Consider the following 25753-nt stretch of genomic DNA (forward strand, 5'->3'; position numbering starts at 1 on the left):
TGTATGTACTCAACATTCCTTTTTGCATCTTATACTATCCTTCTTGCACCCCAAACTTTCTGATTCATTTTCTTTTTCCTGAAATACATCCTTTAGACGTTCCTTTACTGCAGATACCTCTGAGTTTTTGTTCATCTATAAAAGTCTTTATTTCACCTTTGTTTTAAAAAAATTTTTTTTCCTGAATACTCAATTCCAGGTTGACCATTATTTTCTCTAAAAATATTCTTTTTTTAAAAAATGTATTTTATTGATTTTTTACAGAGAAGAAGGGAGAGGGATAGAGAGTTAGAAACATCCATGAGAGAGAAACATCGATCAGCTGCCTACTGCATGCCCCCCAGTGGGGATGTGCCCGCAACCAAGGTACCTGCCCTTGACCGGAATCGAACCTGGGACCTTTCAGTCCGCAGGCTGGTGCTCTATCCACCGAGCCAAACCGGTTCAGCTAGAAAATATTCTGTTGTTTTGGCTTCTGTTGTTGATCCTGAGAAGTCCACTGTTCTTATAATTGCCAATCCTTTGTAGGTGACTTAGGACTTTTTCCTTTGTCTTTAGTGTTCTGAAATTCCATTATGATTTATACTGATATGAATTTCTTTTTATTTCTTCTACTTGTATTTAATCTTTTTTTTTCATATCTATTGCTACGGCCTGAACCCAAGCCCCTTTAATCTCTTCACACGGCTATCTCATCTCACTATGCCTGATCCATACCTGGAATCTGCTAGGCTTTTTCTTACCTCAGGGGTTTTGCTCTGCATTTTCTTTTGCCTGAAACAAAAGGTGAGGAGAGCCTTCCCACCTCCTTGGCCTGTAAACTCCTTTAGATCCCAATTCAATATCAATTCCTTAGGCTTTTCTTGACCCTGCCTACCCCATCATAATATTTTCTCTCTTTAGTAGAGCACCATTTCTCCCTGCTTCGTCTTTATCACACTTTGCAGTTACATATTTGCTATTTGTTATCATCTGCTTTCTCCACTAATCTGTAAATTACATGGGGACAATGGCTATGTCTGGCTTTATTCCATTCTATATTCAAAGCCTAGCACAGTGCCTGGCACAAAGCGGGCATTCAATAATTTTTTGTTAAATAAACAAATGATCAAATGAAAACCCAGCTTCCTTTACATCGCATTAACAGCGCTTCTAGAGCTGCACTTGCTATTTATTCCCCTTTCCTAAATGTTACTTCCTCAGCCTGCAAATTCCTTATTCAGCCAAGAATATTCTTCTGAAGCCTTCCTTTACAAAATCTGCCCACGGACAAGAGTTTTGCTGCCTACCTATGCACCCCTAGAACCTCAATTATAGCCTTTACCCCAGTGTGCCCTAATTACTTGCATCTTCCTCCTCCTCAAGACAGAGCCCTACTCTGTCTTGCACCTCACATACAGGGCATTAGAAAAGTACCTACGGGAAAAGGGGGCTGGAAATGTCCTTTAGGGTAAAATAACGGATGATGCTAGGTCCCTGAGGAGATAAGAAGGGATGGGGTCATTCCTTCTTGTTAGGAAGGAGACTAAGTAAAGGGATTAGCCTCATCAGAAATGATGTGTGCCATTCTTCAGAAAGAAAGTGAAATTGAGTCGGGGTGGGTATGATGAAAATAGGTAGGTTGTGAAGGGAAAAGTAAGGAGCTTGATGAACTAGCTTCATGTGCTCAGTAAAGTGTGAGAAAGCCATTCTTCTGCGGGGCAAGAGTGGAGTCTTGAGAGAGTAACAGAACAGAACAGAATAGCCACTTTGTTCAACAATTAAGTCTTAGCAATAGCAGGCTACTAACGAATGAGTAAAAGGTTGAACACAAACGCCTTACCCAGTCATGCTTTACCAAACCCAAGGATGCATCAATAAGTGTAGCTACACTGTCCCAGCTGTTTCCAAAGGAAAAAATCTGATCAGGCACTTCACAGTACATCATTTTAAGGGAATCTTTTACTTAAAATATATGAAAGCACTCAAAGAAAGTTGAGTGTTTGTATTTTTATTACAACATGGTCTCTCCCTCATGCCTCTTATATTTTGCTGTGTCTCTTCACATAAAGAAATGCAAAAGACTGAAACATTTCTTAAAAACAGGGTCATGTCTTACTCAATTCTGTATCAATTTATATGGCCTTGCAAAATACTTTGCACAAAGAAGGCATCTGAATAGTTTTAATACTGAATTAAATAAGAGGTGTACAAGTCCCTCAGACACTATAGATTTGGGGAGGGGAATTTATAAATCTTTTTTTTTTTAATATATTTTATTGATTTTTTTACAGAGAGGAGGGGAGAGGGATAGAGAGTTAGCAACATCAATGAGAGAGAAACACTGATCAGCTGCCTCTTGCATGCCCCCTACTGGGGATGTGCCCGCAACCAAAGTACATGCCCTTGACCAGAATCGAACCTGGGACCCTTGAGTCCGTAGGCCGACGCTCTATCCACTGAGCCAAACCCGTTAGGGCTATAAATCTTTTTTAAGTAACATAAACGTGACTTCTATGAAGGAGGGATGAGCAATAGAAAAGAGAAAATGGGAAAGAGAGATGGGAATTACTCCAAAATGTTCATTGATAACAATTCACTGAACAAACATTTCACAAGACCTTTCAACTTACAAGGCCTTGACAACAGGAAGTGTGCAAAATTTGTAAGGGCTGGATCTGTAGAAAAAATAAAGGATGTTTTCAACCTTCTGAGCCCTTAGCCTTCCATTAATGTGGGTACAAATTATGTCTGAGCACTATCTTCAAAAGACATTTAACTTCTATAGCACTTATTTTCCTTCCAATCTGTAAAAAAAGTCCTATATAATAAAAGGGTAATATGCAAATTGACCCTAACGGCCTCTAGTATAATATAAATGGAGCCACTTTAAAATGGAGTCAGAGCTACCACCATCCAGAGGAACTGCCTTGCACATCTTACTCCTCAAACCTCTGGAATGTTAAAACTGCAAAATAACCTTTGGAGTGAGCCTAAAGCAACATGACACCCTCAACAACTATTTGCAAAGATAACAAGAAAGCATATATTATAACTACTGGACTGAAAATTAAACATTCTTTAGAATTAGTATCACTATGTTAGCTTATCTGCACCTACAGAATGTCTTCCCTCTACTGACATAATTGCTGTAATTGTTATCCTTTCCCTTGCCTTCCTTATCTGGAACTATTTGGGTTTCTGCCTGAATCAGTGCTTCCCAAATAGCTCTTCTTTTGGATCTCAAAAAAATGCTTACTGAACCTCACTTTGATTTTTAGGTTAACAAATCTCAAGAACCTATTGATTCTCTACACTTGAAGACCTTCCATAGAACTAAGGGTCTAACTATTAAAAGCAAAAGGTAAACATATCCATTGGGAACACTCAAGGCAATGATTTTATCATCCTTTTTCAGTGGCCACTCTTTTTCCCTCTGGGGGCCAACAAGAGTAGGGTTAAACTACAGAGTCTATGACATGTATGCTAAACAGACCTGAAGAGCAGCCAGGAAAAGCCGCCCCTCTGAGCCTCCACCTCAGGAGCATTCAGGGAAAGGACAAGTGAGGACCGTCCAGGGCTCTGTTTTCAGAGACAAGCCAGAATCCTTACGGGGGAGTCTCAACTTAGGTCCTTGACCAAGCTAGGCAGAGAGGAGGCCCAGAGACACGGGAACATTCTGTTCCAGTTTCTATACTGGCCTAGGGGACAGAGATAAGAACCGGGGTTTGGTACAGGAGAGTAGGGTGGCCTGCAAAGTGGGAGCCAAAATAAAGGGTGAAGCAGAGTGGTTGAGCAGGGGAGAGGAGAGGAGAGGGAGGGAAGATGGGGAGGAGGCATGGAAAGGAGGGGGCTGGGAAGGGAGAGGGTGGGGAAGGGGAATGGGTGGGAGAGGGAGGGAAGAAGAGGGGAAAAATAAAAAACAGACTTGAAGGCCTACATTAGGAAATATTCACTAGTTTATTTCACGAAACACTGTAATTCCATGTATATTTTTCATATATAGCTTCCTGTTAACTGCATGTCTATAAGACTATCACAGATATTAGTCTTACAACAATAAAGTTTATACTAGTACTGACAAAAATTAAGTAAATCCCATAATAGAGGATAACAAAACAAATTAACAGCAGTCAGGCTGAGTGACTATGATGCCCTATAAAATTACAAGGTTAATCAAGGGAATTAAAACCATGACTGTAATCATTTAAAAAGTGAGTCAGCCCAAAAGAATTGAAAACAGTTCTATTTAAATAACCAAAAGGTAGAAACAACCCAAATGTCTATCAACTGATGAACAAAAGTATTTCCACACAATGAAATACTACTCAGCCATAAAAAGAAATGAACTATTGCCTGGCCAGCTTAGCTCAGGGGTTGAACATCAACCAATAACCAGAAGGTCAAGGTTTGATTCCCGGTGTGGGGACTTGCCTGGATTGCAAGCTCAATTCCCAGGGGGAGCATGCAGGAGGCAACAGATCAATGATTCTCTCTCATCATTGATGTTTACTATCTGTCTCTCCTTCTCCCTTCCTCCCTGAAATAAATTTTTTAAAAACTATATATTAAAAAAAGGAAATGAAGTATTGATACTTGCTATAACATGAACTAATCTTGAAGACATTATGCAGAATGAAAGAAGCCACATCTCTAGACCAGTGATGGCGAACCTATGACACGTGTGTCAGAGGTGACACGCGAACTCATTTTTTTGGTTGATTTTTCTTTGTTAAATGGCATTTAAATATATAAAATAAATATCAAAAATATACATCTTTGTTTTACTATGGATGCAAATATCAAAAAATTTCTATATGTGACACGGCACCAGAGTTAAGTTAGGGTTTTTCAAAATGCTGACACGCCGAGTTCAAAAGGTTCGCCATCACTGCTCTAGATGGTTTCTGTTTAGTGTGAGCTCTGTTCTAAGTTACCTTAATGAAAAGATCACACACATAAAAAAAACTAATTCGCCGAAACTGGTTTGGCTCAGTGGATAGAGCGTCGGCCTGCGGACTGAGAGGTCCCGGGTTCGATTCCGGTCAAGGGCATGTACCTGGGTTGCGGGCACATCCCCAGTGGGAGATGTGCAGGAGGCAGCTGATCGATGTTTCTCTCTCATCGATGTTTCTAACTCTCTATCTCTCTCCCTTCCTCTCTGTAAAAAATCAATAAAATATATTTTTTTAAAAAAAAATAAATAAATAAATAAATAAAAAATAAAAAAACTAATTCAAGTTGGGTTCCTCTGCTCACCAAAGACCTGCAATGGCTCTGGATGCCTAGTATAGCCTCAGAAATAGCTTGGATTACAGATGTGGTAATAAACAGAAATAAAAAATAGTACTTTTTTTAAAATATTTTTTTTATAGATTTCAGAGAGGCAGGGAGAGGGAGAGATAGAAACATCAATGATGAGAGAGAATCATTGATTGGCTGCCTCCTACACATCCCCTACTGGAGATCAAGTCTACAACCTGAGCATGTGCCACGGACCAGAACTGAATCCGGGACCCTTCAGTCCACAGGCCATGCTCTAGCCACTGAGCCAAACCCGTTAGGGCATAAACTTTTTTTAATCCTCACACAAGGACATGCTTATTTATTTTAGAGAGAAGGACAAAGAGAGAGAAACATCGATATGAGAGAGAAATATTTATCAGTTGCCTTCCCAATCATGCCTTGACTAGGGATTGAACCCACCACCTTTCGGTGTACCGGACTACACTCCAACAAACTGAGCCACAACAGGCAAGGTTAAACATTTGTTGAGGTATGTTCTGATGAGTGAGTATATATGCCAACCACCCACTATCTTAAAGCATTTTATATAGATTAATTCAATCCTAATAATCTTATGAAATTTATATAGTTACTAGAGGCCCAGTGCACGAAATTCGTGCAAGAGTGGGCCTTCCTTTCCCCGGCTGCCAGCACTGGCAGGCACCCAGGACCTGGGCTTCCCTCACAGCCCCGGCTTTGTTGGGAAAGTTGTCCGGAAGGATGGTCTAATTAGCATATTATGCTTTTATTATTATAGAATATCCCCATTTTGCCTGGGTATTCACTACATCTGCATTATTTCACTTCTGTAACTAACAACCTAAAATGCCACCCTTCCTGCCTCCTATTATCCTGGAATGCATGAAGGAAGCACTGAGTTTCATAAAAACTAGATTGCTACTGTCAATATCTACCATCCAAGTAATTTCATAATTATCAGACTAAAATACTTTTTCCTACAACAAATTCCTCTTTCAACTTATCAGCTCTCTGTTAAAAAAAAGAAGAATTAACACACTCTTTGCAATAATAAGATCTTAAAGAAAAGGAATCAAAAGTAGTTGAACTTCCAGGGATGCTTTTAGGCAGCTCCTGACTAAAACAAAGAAGTGTTCCAGAAACATACCTGTTGGAGCCATCTTTCATATGAACTTTGGCATAAAGAACATCCACCATGCCAGGATCATCGTTCATGTATTCTATCCCTTCCATCTCTACTTCTAGGGGTTTGCCCCCAGAAATGTCGCTGCAAAGGAAAAACCATTAGATTTTTATAATTATTTATGTATTTTAAAACATGGTTAATATACATAGTCAAACTACAAAAATTAAGTTGTTGGTTTTTTTTACTAACATTATTTAACCATCCTTCTAATTTCAAAATTAATACATGTTTAATGCACACAGACTAGAAACACTAGTATTTCCAAAGTCACACTAAAAAGCACTCTAAGAAAAAGGCAAGCAATGATAGTTCTGATTGACAAAGACAACTGATGTGTTGACCATCTCTGAGGTTTTACATCATTATTTCTATAAGTTGCACAGTATTTCACTCATATAACAATGATGGAGTGTAAAAGCTAACAGCACATCTTTAAGTACAATTTGACAATATTTATAAAAAATCTTCAATAAAAGAAACCCTTTGCCCAGTCAACTCAATTTATAGGAACTAACCCTAATGAAATAATTATGAATTCAGCTACATATGCAATGATAGCTGATAAAGAACAGTTCTTTACAGAATTCCAACTGAAAAATGCAGAAGCAATGACGGAATTAGAGTATCACCATTTTGCAACTCCAGATAAAACAATGGATCTATGCAAGCTCACCAATGGATGCTAAAACTTAGACAAAAGGCTGGAAAAAATATAAAGAGACCCCTCTAAACAATGGATCAGGCTGATCACTCTCAAATTGACTGATCAAGCTTATCATACACACAGAAAGAAAAGGCCAAACAATATGTGTCTCCTGAGATGATGCAATAGGGTTTTGACTGATGCATTGTTTGGAGTAGCAAAAGACTGGCAACAGGCTAAATGTCCAATAACATAGGACTGATTACATAAATCAAAATGCTATGAGCAATAAATAAGCCATTCAAAGCTAGGGAAGCTTTTCAGGTACTGATACATAATGATTATATTTTAAGTTTTAAAAAAGGCGCTAGCTGGTTTGGTTCATTGGATAGAGCATCGGCCTGCAGACTGAAGGGTCCCAGGTTTGATTCCAGTCAAGGGCACATGCCTGGGTTATAGGCTCGATCCCCAGTAGGGGGTGTGCAGGAGGCAGCCAATCAATGATTCTATCTCATCATTGATGCTTCTATCTCTCTCTCTCTCCCCTCTCCCTTCCTCTCTGAAATCAATAAAAATATATATATTTTTAAAGTACACATCAATGTATATACTACTATTTATGAAAAAGATGGGAATAAGAAACTCTATACTAATAAAAGCATAATATGCTAATTAGACCAGACAGCTAAACTGGGAGTCGGACATCCCCTGAGGGGTCCTGGACTGGAGAGGGTGCAGGTCGGGCTGAGGGACACCCCCCCATGCACAAATTTTGTGCACCAGGCCGCTAGTATATATATACACACATATATTTCTTGTACATACGTAAAATCTCTGTAAATAAACAAAGACATTGCTAACATCTGTTGCCTTTAGAGAGTATAGCAGGGTGCTTGATGGGATAGCAATGGGAAGAAGTGGGCAGAAAACTCTTCAATGCTTATCCTCTGTACCTTTAAATTTTTGAACCATGTAAATGTACTCTCTATTAAAAAGTTAACATTTTTAAAAATATGCATAACAAGTCAAACACAGAAAGTTTATATACCAAACTAGCGGCCAGGTGCATGAAATTCATGCACAGGGGGTGGGTCCCTCAGCCCGACCTGCACCCTCTCCAATCTGGGAGCCCTCAGGAGAGCCCTCTCCAATGTGGGAGCCCTGACGGCTTAGGCCCACTCCCCATGGTTCTCTGCTCTCTGCGGGGCCTGGCCACTCCGCGCCCGCTGCCCAGAGGCTCTCCGCGGCCCAGAGGCCCTCTGCAGCCAGGGTGGAACACTTGCCTCATCGCCACGGTGACAAAGCAAGCATTCCACCAAGCTGCTCACACTTCCCGCTCTCAGCGGTCGCCCCCCGAGGACTGGGGTACTCTGGCGGGGCTGAGGGGACTGGGTGCCGCCATCTTGTGGCTATGGGAGCCACCATCTTTGTGACAGAGTGATGGTTAATTTGCATATTACCCTTTTATTAGATGGGATGATTCAATATATATGACATTAAAGGACAAGGCAGATTAACCTATGGTAATAGAAATCAGAATGGTAGTTACTCCTCAAATAAGTGAATTTACTGGAAAAGGATGAAGCACGAAGGAACTTCATGAGGTGATGGCAATGTTCTACATCTTGATTTGGGTGTGGTTACATTTGTCTTAACTCATTAAACTAACATGTATTACTTTCATGCTAAGTGAAGCCCACCACCCTGCTTTTTCCCCAGACCCTTAAGTAGACTTATACTTCAACCAGAGAAGGCCTTCCTGTGCCAGACTAAAACCCAACTAAAAATCAGCTCACCACACACAGCCTTCTCCAAGCCCAAGAGGCCAGGGACTCCATCCATCTTGTCCACTCCTATATCTCCAGCACCTGGCACAGTGCTTTACATAAAATAGGTACTCCATAAATCTCTGATAAACACTGACTGGATGTTCTACTATAAAGGGAGAAGCTGTTCTAGACAATTTTGAGAAGAATGTGGACACATGTGATATTATTATTGAATAAAATGTGGTACTGACTCAAAGACAAAAGGCTGCTAGGATGCACCAAAAGACAATTCCAAAAGGCAAAACAAAAAAGTTCTCTTGATACTTAATTAAAGCCATAAAACACTATTTGTAGTCTAGGAATCCCAATGGTAAAGATTCATTTAAAACTTCAAGGCCTTATTATTACATAAGACCAGAATTTATCTCAATAAGAAACTAAATAATTGAACTATTCTAGACAGATATTTGAAAGAGAAAAATGACAGCCTTGATCATAAGTATCCTATAAGTACCTCTAATACGTGGGATATTCCAGAAACACAAGCCAATCTCTGAACTATTCTCTGAGGCTTGTAGTTTCAATCAATAATCCAGTGTATCTCCATTCCAAGTAATAGTCAAAGAATTCAAATGAAAGACTGCCATTTAATCCTATCAAACTGCAGTCAACAAAACTTCTTTTTCTTAAAACAGTTTAATACTAACCATACATTCCTCTACATTTTTCAGCTTTAACCCTGCACAGTCAGATCACCAGAAAGCACCATATCTTTAGTTTAGTTTCCCACTAAAATGTCCTCACTAGGTTATTAATATTTAATACTAGAGGCCTGATGCATGAAATTCACGCACAGGTGAGGGGTCCCCTCAGCCCAGCTTGCACCCTCTCCAATCTGGGACCCCTCAGGGGATGTCCAACTCACAATCCAGGACTGCTGGCTCCTAACTGCTCACTTGCCTGATCACCCCTAACTGCCCCCCCACCAAACTGATCACCCCTAACCACCTTTGCCTGTCGGCCTGATCACCCCTAACTGCCCCTCCTGCCGGCCTGGTAGCCCCCAACTGCCCCCCTACCAGCCTGGTCACCCCTAACTGTCCCCCCTGCTGGCCTGGTCACCGCTTACTGCTCCCCTCCGCCGGCCTCGTCGCCCCTAACTGCCAACCCCTGCCGGCCTGGTCGCTCCTTACTGCCCCCTCCCTTGCCGGCCTGGTCACTCCTTACTGCCCCCTTCTGCTGGCCTGGTCACCCCCAATTGCCCCCCCCCCGCTGGCCTAGCCGCCCCCAACTTCCCCCTTCTGCTAGACTGGTTGCCCTTCACTGCCCCCCTGCCAGCCTGGGTGCCCCCAACTCCCCCCTGCTGTCTTGGTCACCCCCAACTGCCCCCCCCTACCGGCTGTTCGCCCCAACTGCCCCTCCTACCAGCCTGGTCGCCACACAGCCTGCTATTCAATCATTTCGTTGTCCCTCACTGCCCCCCTGCCAGCCTTGTTGCCCCTCACTGCCCCCCCCCCCCAGCCTGTTCACCCCCAAGTGCTCCCCTGCCATACTGGTCACCCCCAAATGCCCCCGCCGGCCTGGTCGCCCCCAACTGCCCCCCTGCTGACCTGGTCGCCCCACACAGCCTGCTTGTTCAGTCGTTTGGTCGTCCCTCACTAATGCCCCTGCCGGCATGGTCGCACCACGCAGCCTGCTGTTCAGTTGTTACTGTTACTGTGACAGCGTCCCGGACAATTTGCATATTCCTCTATTATTAGTATAGACTAGAGGCCTGGTGCATGAAATTCATGCATGGGTAGGGTCCCTATGCCTGGCCAGCAATTAGGGGCCTTCCTTTCAGCTGCTGGCCGCCGGCCAGGGCCTTCCTTGCCTGGCTGCAGGCTGCCAGATGGGGCCTTCCTTCGTTCCACACCACCCCCAGGTGGTCAGCGCATGTCATAGCAAGCAACTGAACTCCTGGTGGAACTCCCAAGGGGACACTTTTCATATTAGCCTTTTATATAAGAAGATTATATCCTCAACTTCTAAAGGTCAATACAAGAAAAAGCAATGTGAACAATGTTCTTATATCTTCTGGAAAACTGTTAAAAATAATGCTTATCATCATTCTGGGTTATTTATGTTAAGATTTATGCAACTAGTTTTTCTCTTGACTTTAGAACCAGAAAAAAATTCTCTCCTAAAAAGTTGCTATGCTCCTTTTTATCAGATAAAAACTATAGCCCTAGCAGGTTTGGCTCAGTGGATAGAGCATTGGCCTGCAGACTGAAGGTTCCTGGATTAGATTGCAGTCAAGGGCATGTGCAGTTGGTTACAGGCTTCTCCCAGGCCTGGGCCCTGGTCAGGGCATGTGCAGGAGGCAACTGATAGATGTGTTTCTCTCACATCAATATTTCTCTCTGTCTTTCCTCCTCTCTTCCACTCTCTATAAAAATCAATGGAAAAATATCCTCGTGTGAGGATTAAAAAAAAAAAAAAAAAGAACTATAATAACTGCTGTGTTTCTTTCTGGAATTTAGTTCAAGTATACTGGTGCTCAAAAACAGCATTAAATTTTAATGCTCAAGTACAATTATCTTACCTTGGTTTTCAGATAGAATTTTCTCCCCGTTCCACCTCTATGGTTTCTGAGCTCTCTGACTTTAACATTTCTTTTGTATATATGTCCTCCCAAGAACAAAAACAAAAAAAAAGTGAAACAGGATCTACAGCCTGCCTTATGAGTAGAAACTGAAACTCTTTCAACCTATCCCTAGGATTTATCAAGAGGGAGATTAAAGAACAGAAGAGAAATCCAATGGTTTGCCTGATAAATGCTCTTGGTCTTGGTGACCAAACTATTCCACCTGGAATACCAGTGAGCACATTTTTCATTTCAGTGACATCTGAGGCAATAATTAGGAACTAACATTTGCCCATGGGTATTTTTCCTCCTCTTCTCTCCTCATTCTTGTCCCTTTTTAACTTATTTGGTTTAACCTCAGGCCTACTGGGAACACTTAGGAACAAGTAGAGTGACGCTGGAGCTACAGAATGCTGCCTATTTGTTGGACTATATACTCAGAGCCATTGCACTGTTTGCGCTCTATATGTCACAAAGAAAAGTCACAAGGGACACATTCAGAGCTTCAGTGTTTCCTGGACACTGTAAATAATTCACTGTGAATAATTCTAAATAGCTACACGAATCTTTAGCCTAACAATTGAAATCAAAGTTGTTTCTCATCAGGTAGCATCCTTAAACTCAAACTACCACCAAATTTAAAACAAATATTCAACCATCCATTTCTTTAAAATACCTATATAGTACCACAGTTTTAATTAAATTCCAATATAACCATATATATTTAATACTTTAATTTTAAAAGCCATCAAATTAAACTACAGCAAATTATACACTGATCTATTCATTTTCAATGTTTTTATTTTTTATATTTTAATTTGAGATCTCTACATCATAAAAAGTTCAGCTTAGAAATGTCATTGTTTACTAAAGTATAAAGGCTAACATCAAAGAGCAAAAATAAAGAAAAAAAAAGGTTAGATGATACATTTTATTTACTAGGCCTGTAATATAACCTTTTTTTTAAAGAGATATTTCTTCCTTTTATGAGAACAAAGCACTTCTAACCAATCCAAACAACCAATTCTGATTCTCGTCCTCCTTTTCAGAAATAAATTAATTTTGCATTGTATACTTTCTAAACAAGTGTGTATGGCAGAGGGAACCATGGGGGAGAAGAGGGTCGGAGAGGCTTGTTTTACTTGCTGATTTCAAATCTTTCCAGCTTCTTGAAAAGAGCATGTTCAAAATTTTTTGCCTGCATTGCAGATTTTTGGCAGGGTAACTTTGTCCTATTTCAAAAGCGTTGCTGAATTTGAAAAACTACAATTACTGTTTTCATCCTGTCATGTCAAAAATTCTTAGGAACTATTAAGGCTGATCTTCATTACCTATGCACATCAACCCCAACATGCTTAAAGGGCTTAGATTTGGCCTTTAGTCACAAAAGGCAGCAAGAGACATAAAAAGAGGAACTCAGCTAAATCCTCACATAGCTCAGGATAAAACCTCAGTGATTAAAAAACCTGTGACCCCATTTTTTTTCATTTAAGAAGAAAGTCTATTTAATGAGTGTTTGGTGTCTTGTGGAAACTCCAGGATTCTGAGACAATCAGATTCAGTGCCATATAATCAGGAACAATAGGCAAAAAGTAAAAAATTGGTTCAGTGAGGAAAACACAGCTGCTGCAATATCTTAATCTGCTCAGTCTGTCATCAAAATACCAGACACTTGGTGGCTGAAACAACAGACATTTACTCTCACAGATATGGAGGCTGGGAAGTCAAGATAAAGGTTCTGCCGATTTGGTGAGAATTCTCTGGATTGCAGATGGCTACATTCTCACACATGGTGAAGTGATTTTTCATAAGGTTAAAAAAATACTTCTCTAAACAAATATTTTATCCATCTTAAAATAACTTTTACAGGATTCTTCCAATGGTAGCCAAGAAAATGCAGCTGCTTTCAGTTTTGTTTAGCAAAAAGAAACCAGGGGATAAGTTAAGGTGTCAGAACGCATTCTTAAACCAGGTAAAATTGCTCTGCTTTGTAAGGTAAAGCATCAAGTTTTCTTTTTTTGCAAGGAAAGTTATAAATACCTAAATACAAACACCAAATTATTCTGAGTTTCAGGTAAGATTGAGAAAAGACAGTTATGTTCCTTACTGAACAAACAAGACAAAGGTATTATTTGCTATATGAGATTCAGAAAGAATAAACAGACTGTAAACCCAATCAGCTTAGGATTTTGCTCAAAAACAGTATTTGTCTTCAAAACAATGGAAAAGGAGAAGAGGCCCACAAATTAAGTCATTGTATTAAACAGTTTTATATACAACATAACTAGAGGAAAATTTTTAATTTTTTTACCTTGTTTCACCCCATGAACCAGATAATCCATTTCTTAAGGCAATGGTACAATAGTATGGGACCTAAATATTGTCACAAATTTTTTTTTTATTGTCACAAATTTTTAAAAACTATTCAAGTGAGCCAGTTTTGTTCCTTTCTTTTTTTTTAAATCCTCACCCAAGGGGGGCTTGGGGGGAGAGAGAGGGAGGGAGAGAGAGAGGGAGAGAGGGAGAGAGGGAGGGAGGGAGGGAGGGAGAGAGAGAGAGAGAGAGAGAGAGAGAGAGAGAGAGAGAGAGAGAGAGAGAGACAGACAGACAGACATGGATCGGTTGCCTTCCTCAATGCTCAACCAACTGAGCCATTCTGGCCAGGCTCAAGTGAGTCAGTTTTCAAATTTCTCTTGTTCTTCATCAATCCTAAGTAAAAGGAGTAAAGTGAGAGGTGGGAAGAGATGCTTCTTTGAAATAAAGCTAATGTGGGTTTTACTGGGCTAAAATCAAGGTGCGGCAGGGTTGTGTTCCTTGGGTTGATGTATGTGTAAATTAAAATTTTACAGTAAAAAGAATAACAACTCTCCAATGTTTTCTCTGAGCCAAAAACATTTGCTTGGATGGTCTTTTAGTATCCTCACACTGAATTACACAAAATTACCTGTATTAAAAAAAGAAAATTAAAGTCTGCATTTCTGAAATACAATGAAGACTTTCCTAGAGAATCAAGTTATAGCAGTGATGGCGAACCTTTTGAGCTCAGCGTGTCAGCATTTTGAAAAACCCTAACTTAACTCTGGTGCCGTGTCACATATAGAAATTTTTTGATATTTGCAACCATAGTAAAACAAAGATTTATATTTTTGATATTTATTTTATATATTTAAATGCCATTTAACAAAGAAAAATCAACCAAAAAATGAGTTCGCGTGTCACCTCTGACACACATGTCATAGGTTCACCATCACTGAGTTATAGTGTTGAATTACCATGGGAAGCAGAATAATGGCTCTCCAAAGATGCCCACATCCTACTATCTGGAATCTGTAAATTCGCTGTCTTATATGGCAGAGACTTTGACAGATGTGATTTAGGTTCTGGAGTTTGAGATGGAGCGATTATCCTGGATTATCTGGATGGACTCAATCAAATCATGAGAGTCCTTACAAGCAGAAGCCTTTGCCTGCTGTGGCCAGAGAGAGGTGTGACAACAGAAGGGTCAGAGAGATACAACGTTGCTAGTGTTGAATACGGAGGAAGGGACTACTAGCCAAGGAATGTGTGTGGCCGCTAGAAGCTGGACTTGAAAGGCAAGGAAACAGATTCTTCCCTAGAGCCTCCAGAAAGGAACACAACCCTGCACACCTTGATTTTAGCCCAGTAAAGCCCATCTCAGACTTCTCCCCACAGAACTATATAGTACATTTATATTGTTTTAAGCCACCAACCTTATAGTAATGCAGAAAACTAACATAGTAGTCTATACTCTTTGATGGATAATGAAGAGAATTTCCTTTTGGAGAAAATAATGGCATGTCCTATTAAAAAAACAAAATTTGCCTACTGAACGAGTATAATTTAAGGTAAAGGTTTTCCATAAAAATTTGTAAATATATGCTTTAAGTACATTTTAAACCTTTCAGACAACGGTTCAATGTGTAGTGTTACAAAAGGGTGAGTCAACAAACCTCATTCCCATGTAACCCAGCTCTCTACTCCAAAAACAAGTCTTTGATAGCCCAAAAAACTCAGTACAGGTGACCACCCTTCCCCACACCTATGGATTACTCACTCAATGAATTCCTCTTTACACTGCTTTAGCATCTCACATGTCTGCTGGATCTCTTGCTCACTTAAAAGTACCAACATCCCAATAGTTAGGTGAAGTTTTTTGGGATTCTGGAAAATGGTGCTATCAACTCCATGATCCTGTTATAAAAGGGAGAAAAACAAGAAACTCAGCCCATACAAAAGCAAGTGGTAGGAATAAAATTTAGAGTCCAGACATAAACCCACACATTTATATATAATTAACTAATTTTAACCAAGATGCCAAGACAATTTAATAGAGAAAGGAGAGTCTCTTCAACAAATGATGCTGGGACAATGATTGAATTTGTACACTTAAGATGGGTGTATTTTTGTGGTATGTAAACTATACCCCAACAAAGCTGTTAAACATAAATATGTGTGTGCATCCTTTTCTTTTTAAGAGCATCCAAGCAATCCTGAAGCAAGTTGTTACCTATAACTCAACCTGCTGAGAGCTATTCATGGAATAGTTTAAGAGTGGTCACCTCTTCAAATACCACATGATTTCACTTACATGTGGAATCTAAGGAGCAACATAAATAAACAAACAAAACAGAAACAGACTTACAGATACAGAGAACAGACTGATGGTTGCCAGAGGGGTGTGGGGTTAGGGAATGGGTGAAAAAGGTGAATGGATTAAGAAGTACAAATTGGTAATTACAGAAGAGTCATGGGGGTGTTAAATACAGCATAGGGAATATAGTAAATAATATTATAATAATTATGTGAGGTGCCAGGTGAGTACTTGAAATATCAGGGACCTACTTTGTAAATTATTAATATATACTTGTTTAACCACTATGCTGTACACCTGAAACTAATATAAAATAATATGGAATGTAAACAGTAATTGAAAAATAAAACTTTTGCCCTAACCGGTTTGGCTCAGTGGATAGAGTGTCGGCCTGCAGACTGAAGGGTCCCAGGTTCGATTCTGGTCAAGGGCATGTACCTTGGTTGAGGACACATCCCCAGTGAGGGGTGTGCAGGACGCATCTGATCAATGTTTCTCTCTCATCCATGTTTCTAACTCTCTATCCCTTTCCCTTCCTCTCTCTAAAAAAAAAATAATCAATGGAATATATTTAAAAAAAAAAAAAGAAAAGAAAAAATAAAACTTTTTAAAAAGTGCTAACTGGTTTGGTTCCGTGTATAGAGCGTCAGCCTGTGGACTGAAAGGTCCTGGGTTTGATTCCCGTCAAGGGCACATGCCCAAGTTGCGGGCTCAACCCCCAGTAGGGGGCGTGCAGAGGCAGCCAATAAATGATTCTCATCATTGATGTTTCTCTCTCCCACTCTCTTCCTCTCTGAAATCAATAAAAATATATTTTAAAAAATATATTCTCTCTTAAAAAATAAAAATAATTTTAAAAAGATCTCACCAAAAACCAACACAGACAGTACCTTGACCTTGACTTCTAACCTCCAGAACTGTGAGAAAATAAATCTGTTGTTTAAGCCACTTGGTCTATGGTATTCTGTTATAGCAACCCAAGTTGTCTAATACACCAGCAATCCTACTGCTGGGGATTTATCCTGAAGATATATTTTCAATAATGTAAAATACATGTGCACAAGGTTAATGAATGGAGCATTATTGGAAAATAAATGTCCTCAAGTATAGAAGATTGGTTGAAAACCATGTATAAACACATGTATAGCCGAAACCGGTTTGGCTCAGTGGATAGAGCGTCGGCCTGCGGACTGAAAGGTCCCAGGTTCGATTCCGGTCAAGGGCATGTACCTGGGTTGCGGGCATATCCCCGGTGGGGGATGTGCAGGAGGCGGCTGGTCGATGTTTCTCTCTCATCGATGTTTCTGACTCTCTATCTCTCTCCCTTCCTCTCTGTGAAAAATCAATAAAATATATTTAAAAAAAAAACAAAACAAAAAAACAAACAAACAAAAAAAAACACATGCATAAACTGGTATGAAGTGATTTTTCCAGGACACAATAAATGAAAAAAAATCACAGTGCAGAAGAGCATATAGTTTGTTAACATCTGTATAAAAGAAGGGAAATAAGAAAACACACACAACCTACTATCTTTACAAAAAGGAACACAGGACAAACAAACCAAAAAGCAACGAAGTTGGTTCCCTATAAATGACGAGAGCAGGGAGGAAGGGACTCAGGAATGTGCTACACTTCTTCAGAATACGCCCTTTTGTATAGTTACTTTTGGAAGCATGTTGATACCCTACATATTCAAAATAAAATTAAACTAGGATGCGGGGGGGGGGGGGGGACTAAATGTTAAAAGTAAACTAAAAATGAACCCACCTGCATTTCAAATGAATACCAAACCCACACTAGAGGGGGTTTAAAAAAGAAAAACTAATCTGAGTAACTTTTGAACACAAAATGTTACTAAATATCTCAGTTGAGGGTTGTCGTTGTGTTGTTGTTGTTGTTTTTTTTTGGGGGGGGGGTGTAAACAAATCCTGAATTCTGTTTAGTAGGTTTCTTTCTTACAGATGTATGCACAAAGCAAATCAGAACTATTTTAGATGTATTCTAGGATTAAGCAAATGTGCAAAGAGGGACATAAAAATATGGAATGCAGAGGGAAAGAAAGAACCCTGTAGGGATGGAGGGCAATCAATGATCTTTGTGAACTCTTGATTTCTAAAATAGATACCGTTGGTTCTCTGTATCCACGGTGTCACAACCGCAGATTCAATCAACTGCAGACCAAAATTATTTGGGGGGAAATTTTTCAGAAAGTTCCAAAAATCAAAACTTGAATTTGTCACATGCCAAGGACTAGGCTGACTCCACACAAATGAAGTGATGTGTAGACATACCCTGCTGTAGCCTGTATGCATACAGGTTACATGCTAATTCTATGCCAATTTATATAAGGGACTAGGGATTTTGGTATCTGCAGGGGGTCCTGCGGATATAGAGGGACAACTGTGTATGCACAAACATGTAAGTGTGTATATATGTGTATGTGTACATACATACATTTTCTAGCTCTGTCCACAGAAAAGGGTTACATATAAATTATATAATCTCTAATACAAAGACTGAATTCTTAAGACTCGGATTCCCCAAAAGACTACAGATTATGTGGCTTTTAGATATCCCATCTATTCCTTTTCCTGCTCTTTTGTGTTGTTTTGTTGTGCAGTATTGCAAGTGAACTCAAGTTGACTAAAGTGGTAGGCTCCCAAAGGGTAAGGTAAGGAAAGAAAAGTTCTAGAGGTTCCTTTTTTTAGGTAGTAAGATAATAAATCTGTGTAGTTTTAAACCACAAAGTTTGTGGTCATTTGTTATAATAGCAATAATATACTTATAATTTTAAACTCACAAAAAAGATGTAAGACTAAAAATAGTATCCTTTATTCATATTTGCCTATTGTCAAAATTTTACACTATTTTTTTTATCATTTTCGTTCTCTTTTTCCCTTTTTTTCTAGACTACTTTAAATTGCATTGTGTATGTATGGCCCTTTACCTCTAAATACTTCAATATATATTTCCTACAAAACCATAGTTTTTAAAAACATAACAGCCATATAATTTTAATCTTCAATAGATTTAACATTGATAGTTTTAGCTATGATTTGCCATCCACATCCTAATTTTGTCAATCACAGCACTTTTTCCCTTCTAATACGGGATCCAGTCTAGGATCAGGCTTTGTAGTTAGCTGTTAAGTCTCTGCAGTCTCCTTGGATCTGGAACATTTCCACAGCTTTTGTCTTTCTTGACATTGACGTTGTTTTTAAAAAAATAGACTACTTCTTTAATAATAATAAACTTAAAAAAAATAGAATATGCTTTTAGGGTCTGTCGGATGTGTCCTCATGAGTAGACTCAAGTTATACATTTCTGGCTAAAAATGCCGTCTACTAAGGAAAACTTTTCTCTTACTGAATTATCTAAAATTAATGCAGAACCAAACAATCTTCAAGGCAATGGCATAAATCCCTAGAGCCACTATTTTTATTTATTTATTTTTTTGCTTGGAATATATCATATTTCCACGCACATTCTTCTTTGAAATGAATAAAGACCAACATCAAATTTTTACTCCAGAGACTTGGTCACACTGGGCCCTCCTCCAAGTTCACCATTACTTGGAGCTGGAACTATTTTACTCCATTAGGTTAGCCAACCAGGCTGGCGCCTGAAAATTCTTTTTTTTTTAATTTTTATTTATTGATTGATTTTACAGAGAGGAAGGAAGAGGGATAGAGAGTTAGAAACATCGACCAGCTGCCTCCAGCATGCCCCCTACTGGGGATCGAGCCTGCAACCAAGGTACATGCCCTTGACCACAATCAAACCTGGGACCCTTCAGTCCACAGGCCAACGCTCTATCCACTGCGCCAAACTGGTTAGGGCTGGCGCCTGAAAATTCTAATGGTGGTTACCTTCCACAAGGCAAGGAGAAGCAAAGAGTAAAGTAACAGGAATTCCCTGGGGCAGTTTTATCTGGGGGGGTGGGGGGGGGGAGTGTTTCTTTATGGTTATGTCAAATCAGTAAGCCTCAGTTTCTTTATTTGTTAAATAAGGTTTCATCCAAGGAAAAAAGGCATGCAAAAGCTACCTCCATAGAAAGCATATGTGCAGGCCTATGCCACAGTTCAGAGTTCAAAATCCTGTCCTAACTCAGCAGTCCCAGGTGCAAAACCTTAACTCTCTCATTCAAACTGCAGTTCGTGAAAATAATAATAATAAATAAATTTGGGGGGGGAAAACACAAAACTGCAGCTTTGTGATTTACCACTAGCAATCACCACATTATTGCTGGCCCTTCATTGATTTCACTTCTAATCCAGCACTCAGGCTCCCATGGGGCAGAACTGCCGGCAATGCTATCAGCATGAACAATTAACAAGGTACAACGAAATCTAAAAATGTGAAGTTTGGAAAAAGGCCAGTAAGAGAGAAGTATAGATTAGCCCACCATGGAACATTCTCTCTGCTTCTTTAATGCCTGGGTTAAAATTCAGCCATCCTTTCCACACAAATGGAATAAAATGCAGGTGCATCTGCCAGAGCTGTCAGCGAACAAAAGGGAAGCCTCTCTTCAGACTCAGACCCCAAAGATCATGATCCAGTACACGAGTTAAGAAAGGAATACTAAGGCACTGGCTGTTTTTGCTCAGTGGTTGGAGCATTGGCCCTAAGACTGCAAGGTCCCAGATTCAATTCTGGTCAAGAGCACATACCTTGGTTGCAGGCTCAATGCCCACCTCCATTGGAGTACTGCAGGAGACAACCATTTGATGTATCGCACATCAATGTTTCTCTCTTTCTGTCTCTCCCCTTCCTTTCCACTCTGTCTAAAAATCAATAGAAAAAATATAACCTTGGGTGAGGATTAACAAAAAAATAAAAAAGAAATTAAAAAAGAAAAGAACACGATTAAAAGAACACTAAAAAGAAACGTGTACCACCCAGAATGTAAATAATGTATAGCACTCTGCTTGACAGTACATGCTGAGAGCCAGAGACAAAAAAAAAATTTTTTTTAATCCTCAAATTATATTCACATATATCATCTTTTAGGAACTCGAGGCATAACAAAAGTTTGTAATTCAGGTGTAAAAGGCCTTTAATTGGAAGAGAGTCTAGAGTTCTAATTCCAAGTCTGTTACAAACCAGCTGTAATTAGGCAAGCCATTTCACTTCTCTTGCCCCTCGGTTTCTTTCTCCATAAGATAAGGGAGATGGCCTAGTTCACCTCTAGGTCAAAGGTCCTATAAATTTTTAAATGCTCCCACAATGCCTCTCAATAAGTATAGGTATTTGTGTGGGATCCAGCAATTCAACTCCTGATATTCGATGCAAAGAAAAAGAGGAAAGAAGCATGGAAGACTTCCCCTATGCTCATTATATTTTATTTCTTTTTTTATGGCCAAATCCCATAAAATCATTGCTGGGCAGGTGATTTAAACCTCATCACATAGGAAAGTTATTCAAATAAGGCAGACTGGTGAAAAAAGCATTGACTTTGCAAATTCTAAGTCTGCCACCTATCAGCAATATGAGCCAAAGTGAGTTAATCTCTCTGGAATTCAACTTCGTCATCTATAAAACACACAACATTTCCTTCTCAGGGTTGTTCTGAGTATTAAATAAAATATATGTGAAGCAGGGAGACAACCAAGATGGCGGCATAGGTAAACACCTGAGTTTACTGCTGTGCACAACCACATTAAAACTACAACTAAAAGACAAAACGAATATCATCCAGAACCACGGGAAGGCTGGCTGAGTGGAAATTCTACAACTAGAAGGAAAGAGAAAAGCGCATTGATTCCGAAGATAGGAGGTACAGAGGTGTGGAAGTGCAGAGGTAGTGCGCGTGAAAGGGGCTGGCAGCAGGATATGCTGTTGTCTTTTTCCATCGGGAAGAAGATACAAGTTCTTTACTGCTTTGAACTCCAGTTCCGGGTGAGAATTTGGGGACCCAGACTCATACGAAGAGAAACTGGACTGTCTGGCATCAGCCGGAACGTAGGGGCGGTTTTCTCGCAGAGGTGCTTGCAGCGGTCATTGTTCCTGCACGGGGCCCCGGGACCTCTCCAAGGCTGAACAGACTGGCAGCCATTGTGGTTTGCTCCACCCTGGTGATTCCCTGAGACCCCACCCACGCCATTTACAACCCCACCCAAGCTGTGTGCAGAGGCTTTTGCATATGAATGGCCTGGCCTTTCTCCGCCTAAAAACCTGGGTAGACTCAGTGAGCGCCAAAGCCCCACTGAAGCAAGTCCTGCCCCATAAGGGTGTCTCCAGCACAGAAGTTCTCCCATTGTAGACACAACTGGTCCTCACAGCCAATTGGCCTGGAGGTCAATTCCTCCCAGAGATACCAACAGCAATCAAGGCTTAACTACAATAAGTCTGTGCACACAGCCCACAAAGGGGTGCACCAAGAGTGTCCACCTCAGGTGATTGGGGAGGCTGAGCCACTGGGCCCTGTAGGACACCTAGTACACAAAGCCACTCTATCAACACAGCCAAAATGCGGAGACAAAGAAACAGGTCACAAATGAAAGAAATGGAGAAAAGCAAACTACTGGATATAGAGTTCAAAACCACGGTTATAAGGCTACTCAATAATCTTCTAGAAACTGCCGAGAAATATAGTGAGACCCTCAAGGATATGAAAAAGGACCAATTAGAAATTAAGCATGCATTGACTGAAAAGAAGAATAATATACAGAGATCCAACAGCAGACTAGAGGACCCCACGAATCAAGTCAAAGATTTGAAATACGAAGAAGCAAAAAACACCCAACCGGAAAAGCAAAAGGAAAAAAGAATCCAAAAATATGAAGATAGTGCAAGGAGCCTCTGGGACAGATTCAAGCGTACCAACATCCGAATTATAGAGGTGCCAGAAGAAGAGAGAGAGCAAGATATTGAAAACCTATTTGAAGAAATAATGACAGAAAACTTCCCCTACCTGGTGAAAGAAATAGGCTTACAAGTCCAGGAAGCGCAGAGAACCCCAAACAAAAGGAATCCAAAGAGGACCACACCAAGACACATCATAATTAAAATGCCAAGGGCAAAAGACAAAGAGAGAATCTTAAAAGCAGCAAAAGAAAAACAGTTAGCCCTAACTGTTTTGGCTCAGTGGATAGAGTGTCGGCTGTGGACCGAAAGGTCTCAGGTTCGATTCTGGTCAAGGGCACGTACCTTGGCTGTGGGCACATCCCCAGTAAGAGGTGTGCAGGAGACAGCTGATCGATGTTTCTCTCCCATCGATGTTTCTAACTCTCTATCCCTCTCCCTTCCTCTCTGTAAAAAATCAATAAAATAAAATTTTTTTTTTAAATATATTTTATTGATTTTTTACAGAGAGGAAGGGAGAGAGATAGAGAGTTAGAAACATCGATGAGAGAGAAACATCGATCAGCTGCCTCCTGCACATCTCCCACTGGGGATGTGCCCGCAACCCAGGTATATGCCCTTGACCGGAATCGAACCTGGGACCTTTCAGTCCGCAGGCCGACGCTCTATCCACAGAGCCAAACCGGTTTCGGCAAAATAAAAAAAATTTTAAAAAAAACAGTTACCTACAAGGGAGTACCCAGACTGTCAGCTGATTTCTCAACAGAATCTATGCAGGCCAGAAGGGAGTGGCAAGAAATATTCAAAGTGATGAATAGCAAGAACCTACAACCAAGATTACTCTACCCAGCAAAGCTATCATTTAGAATTGAAGGTCAGATAAAAAGCTTCACAGATAAGAAAAAGCTAAAGGAGTTCATCACCACCAAACCAGTATTATATTAAATGCTGAAGGGTATTCTTTAAGAAGAGGAATAAGAAGAAAAAGGTAAAGATAAAAATTATGAACAACAAAGTGACAACAAATACATACCTATCAACAAGTGAATCTAAAAATCAAGTGAATAAAAAATCTGACGAACAGAATAAACTGGTGAATAGAATAGAACCAGGGGCATAGAAAGGGAGTGGACTGACAATTCTCGGGGGGAAGAGGGTGTGGGGGTGCAGGAAGAGACTGGACAAAAATCGTACACCTATGGACAAGGACATGGGGCATGGGGGGGGGGGTGGTAAGGGCATATATATATATATGTGTGTGTGTGTGTGTGTGTGTGTGTGTGTGTGTGTGTGTAGCCTCTGGAACACAGTAAAATGGGATAAATACAGGCTTTTCCCTCTTCTAGCTTTTTATATGACTATGCAACACTCTAAACCATCTTTGCTCTTCCATCAAAATCACTGGAGTGAGGAATTAGGCTCTGATGAGTCACTTCTATTATTCTTTAAGAATGTTCACAAAAGCTGACTTGATTTGAGCTTGTATTAGTGTTATTAATAAAATACCTTATTATGTTAAATAAACTTCAGAAAACAGGGTTTTGATTGTTCTGGCTTATCAATTCTATCCAGACATAATTACATGAAAGTGGAAAGGCTCTTAAAAACAAAGGACAAATACTCAAACAGCAGGTTCTAAAACGAACAAGAAAAAAAGTATTTTTATACTGACCATAAAAAAGAATTCATTGTCTACATATCCTTACCATTAAAAATGAGCGAAGAGCATCTCCCCTTCAATAAAAGATGCATCCCTCTTACCTTTGACGAGCACAATGAATAATTAAGCCTACTTCTAAAAGCTCAACAATTTCTCCATAAGTTACTTATAAGCACTAGTTAGCAATCCATCTACCAATCTATACTTATTTCCAAAGATAGGCACTAATCACTCAAACATCAGTGACAGGTTAATGGTACAGCTCTGTTCCAACCAGACCCTCCGCCTCTTCTTGATGCCACTTTCCCCCGTCCCATGTGGTAATCGGTGGTATTACAACAGCTAACACATACAGTACTAGCTATGTGCCATGTTACGCTCTAAACATCTTACATAGTAATTCATTTACTCTTTGTATCAACATTAAAGGTAGGTACTATTGTTATCCCCACATTAGAGAAAACCTCTCAAACATCTCTGGAATATATCCCCTCCTAAATATGCCACAGACCCTAGACTTTTTTTCCAACAGACTGTATTAATAGTGTAACTGGTAGCTGCCTCTCGTACCTCACTCCTTAACTCTCAATCCATCCTACACACTGCCTTCAGGATTTTTCTATAATGCTAAATTAATCACATTAGTCTCTACATAAACTCTTTCATAATTCCTTACTACCTATAAAGTACATTCAAAACCCAAAACTCACACAAGACCATTGACAACCAGGTGGATACCATTTGCCTTTCTGCTCTTAACTCCTACCTCTTCCCTACCATACCCTACCCACTTTCTAGGCTTTAGTCTTGCAAACTCCTCACTCTCCCCTGAACATAGTGGACTAGAACACTTGCATTCCTGGCAAGTGCCATTTCCTCTACCCAAAATGCTCGTCTGCTCCTTGCCAACCTGGCAACTCTTTCTTTCAAGACTCTCTTCAAGTGTCACCTTCTTTTTTTTTCTTCTTTTTTTTAAAATATATTTTATTGCTTTTTTACAGAGAGGAAGGGGGAGGGATAGAGAGTTAGAAACATCGATGAGAGAGAAACATTGATCAGCTGCCTCCCTACTGGGGATGTGCCAACAACCAAGGTACATGCCCTTGACCAGAATCGAACCTGGGACCCTTGAGTCCGCAGGCTGATGCTCTATCCACTAAGCCAAACCAGCTAGTGCAAGTGTCACCTTCTTTATGGAGCCTTTTC

General features: G+C 40.1%; 1 protein-coding gene across 6 annotated transcripts in view; it reads right to left on the bottom strand.

Moving 5' to 3' along the window:
* ASCC1 (activating signal cointegrator 1 complex subunit 1) overlaps positions 1-25753 on the bottom strand; it is a 92181-nt gene that overhangs the window by 42728 nt on the left and 23700 nt on the right. For all 6 annotated transcript variants that reach the window (XM_036337020.1, XM_036337017.1, XM_036337018.1 and 3 more), the window contains exons 6-7: positions 15544-15680; positions 6392-6511 (exon numbers count right to left, since the gene is read on the bottom strand). In XM_036337020.1, the coding sequence (XP_036192913.1) occupies positions 6392-6511; positions 15544-15680 (257 nt within the window). The remainder of the gene's footprint in view (positions 1-6391; positions 6512-15543; positions 15681-25753) is intronic.

This window comes from Myotis myotis, unplaced genomic scaffold (genome assembly GCF_014108235.1).
Source record: "Myotis myotis isolate mMyoMyo1 unplaced genomic scaffold, mMyoMyo1.p scaffold_m19_p_15, whole genome shotgun sequence".
Classification (NCBI taxonomy): Eukaryota; Metazoa; Chordata; class Mammalia; order Chiroptera; family Vespertilionidae; genus Myotis; species Myotis myotis.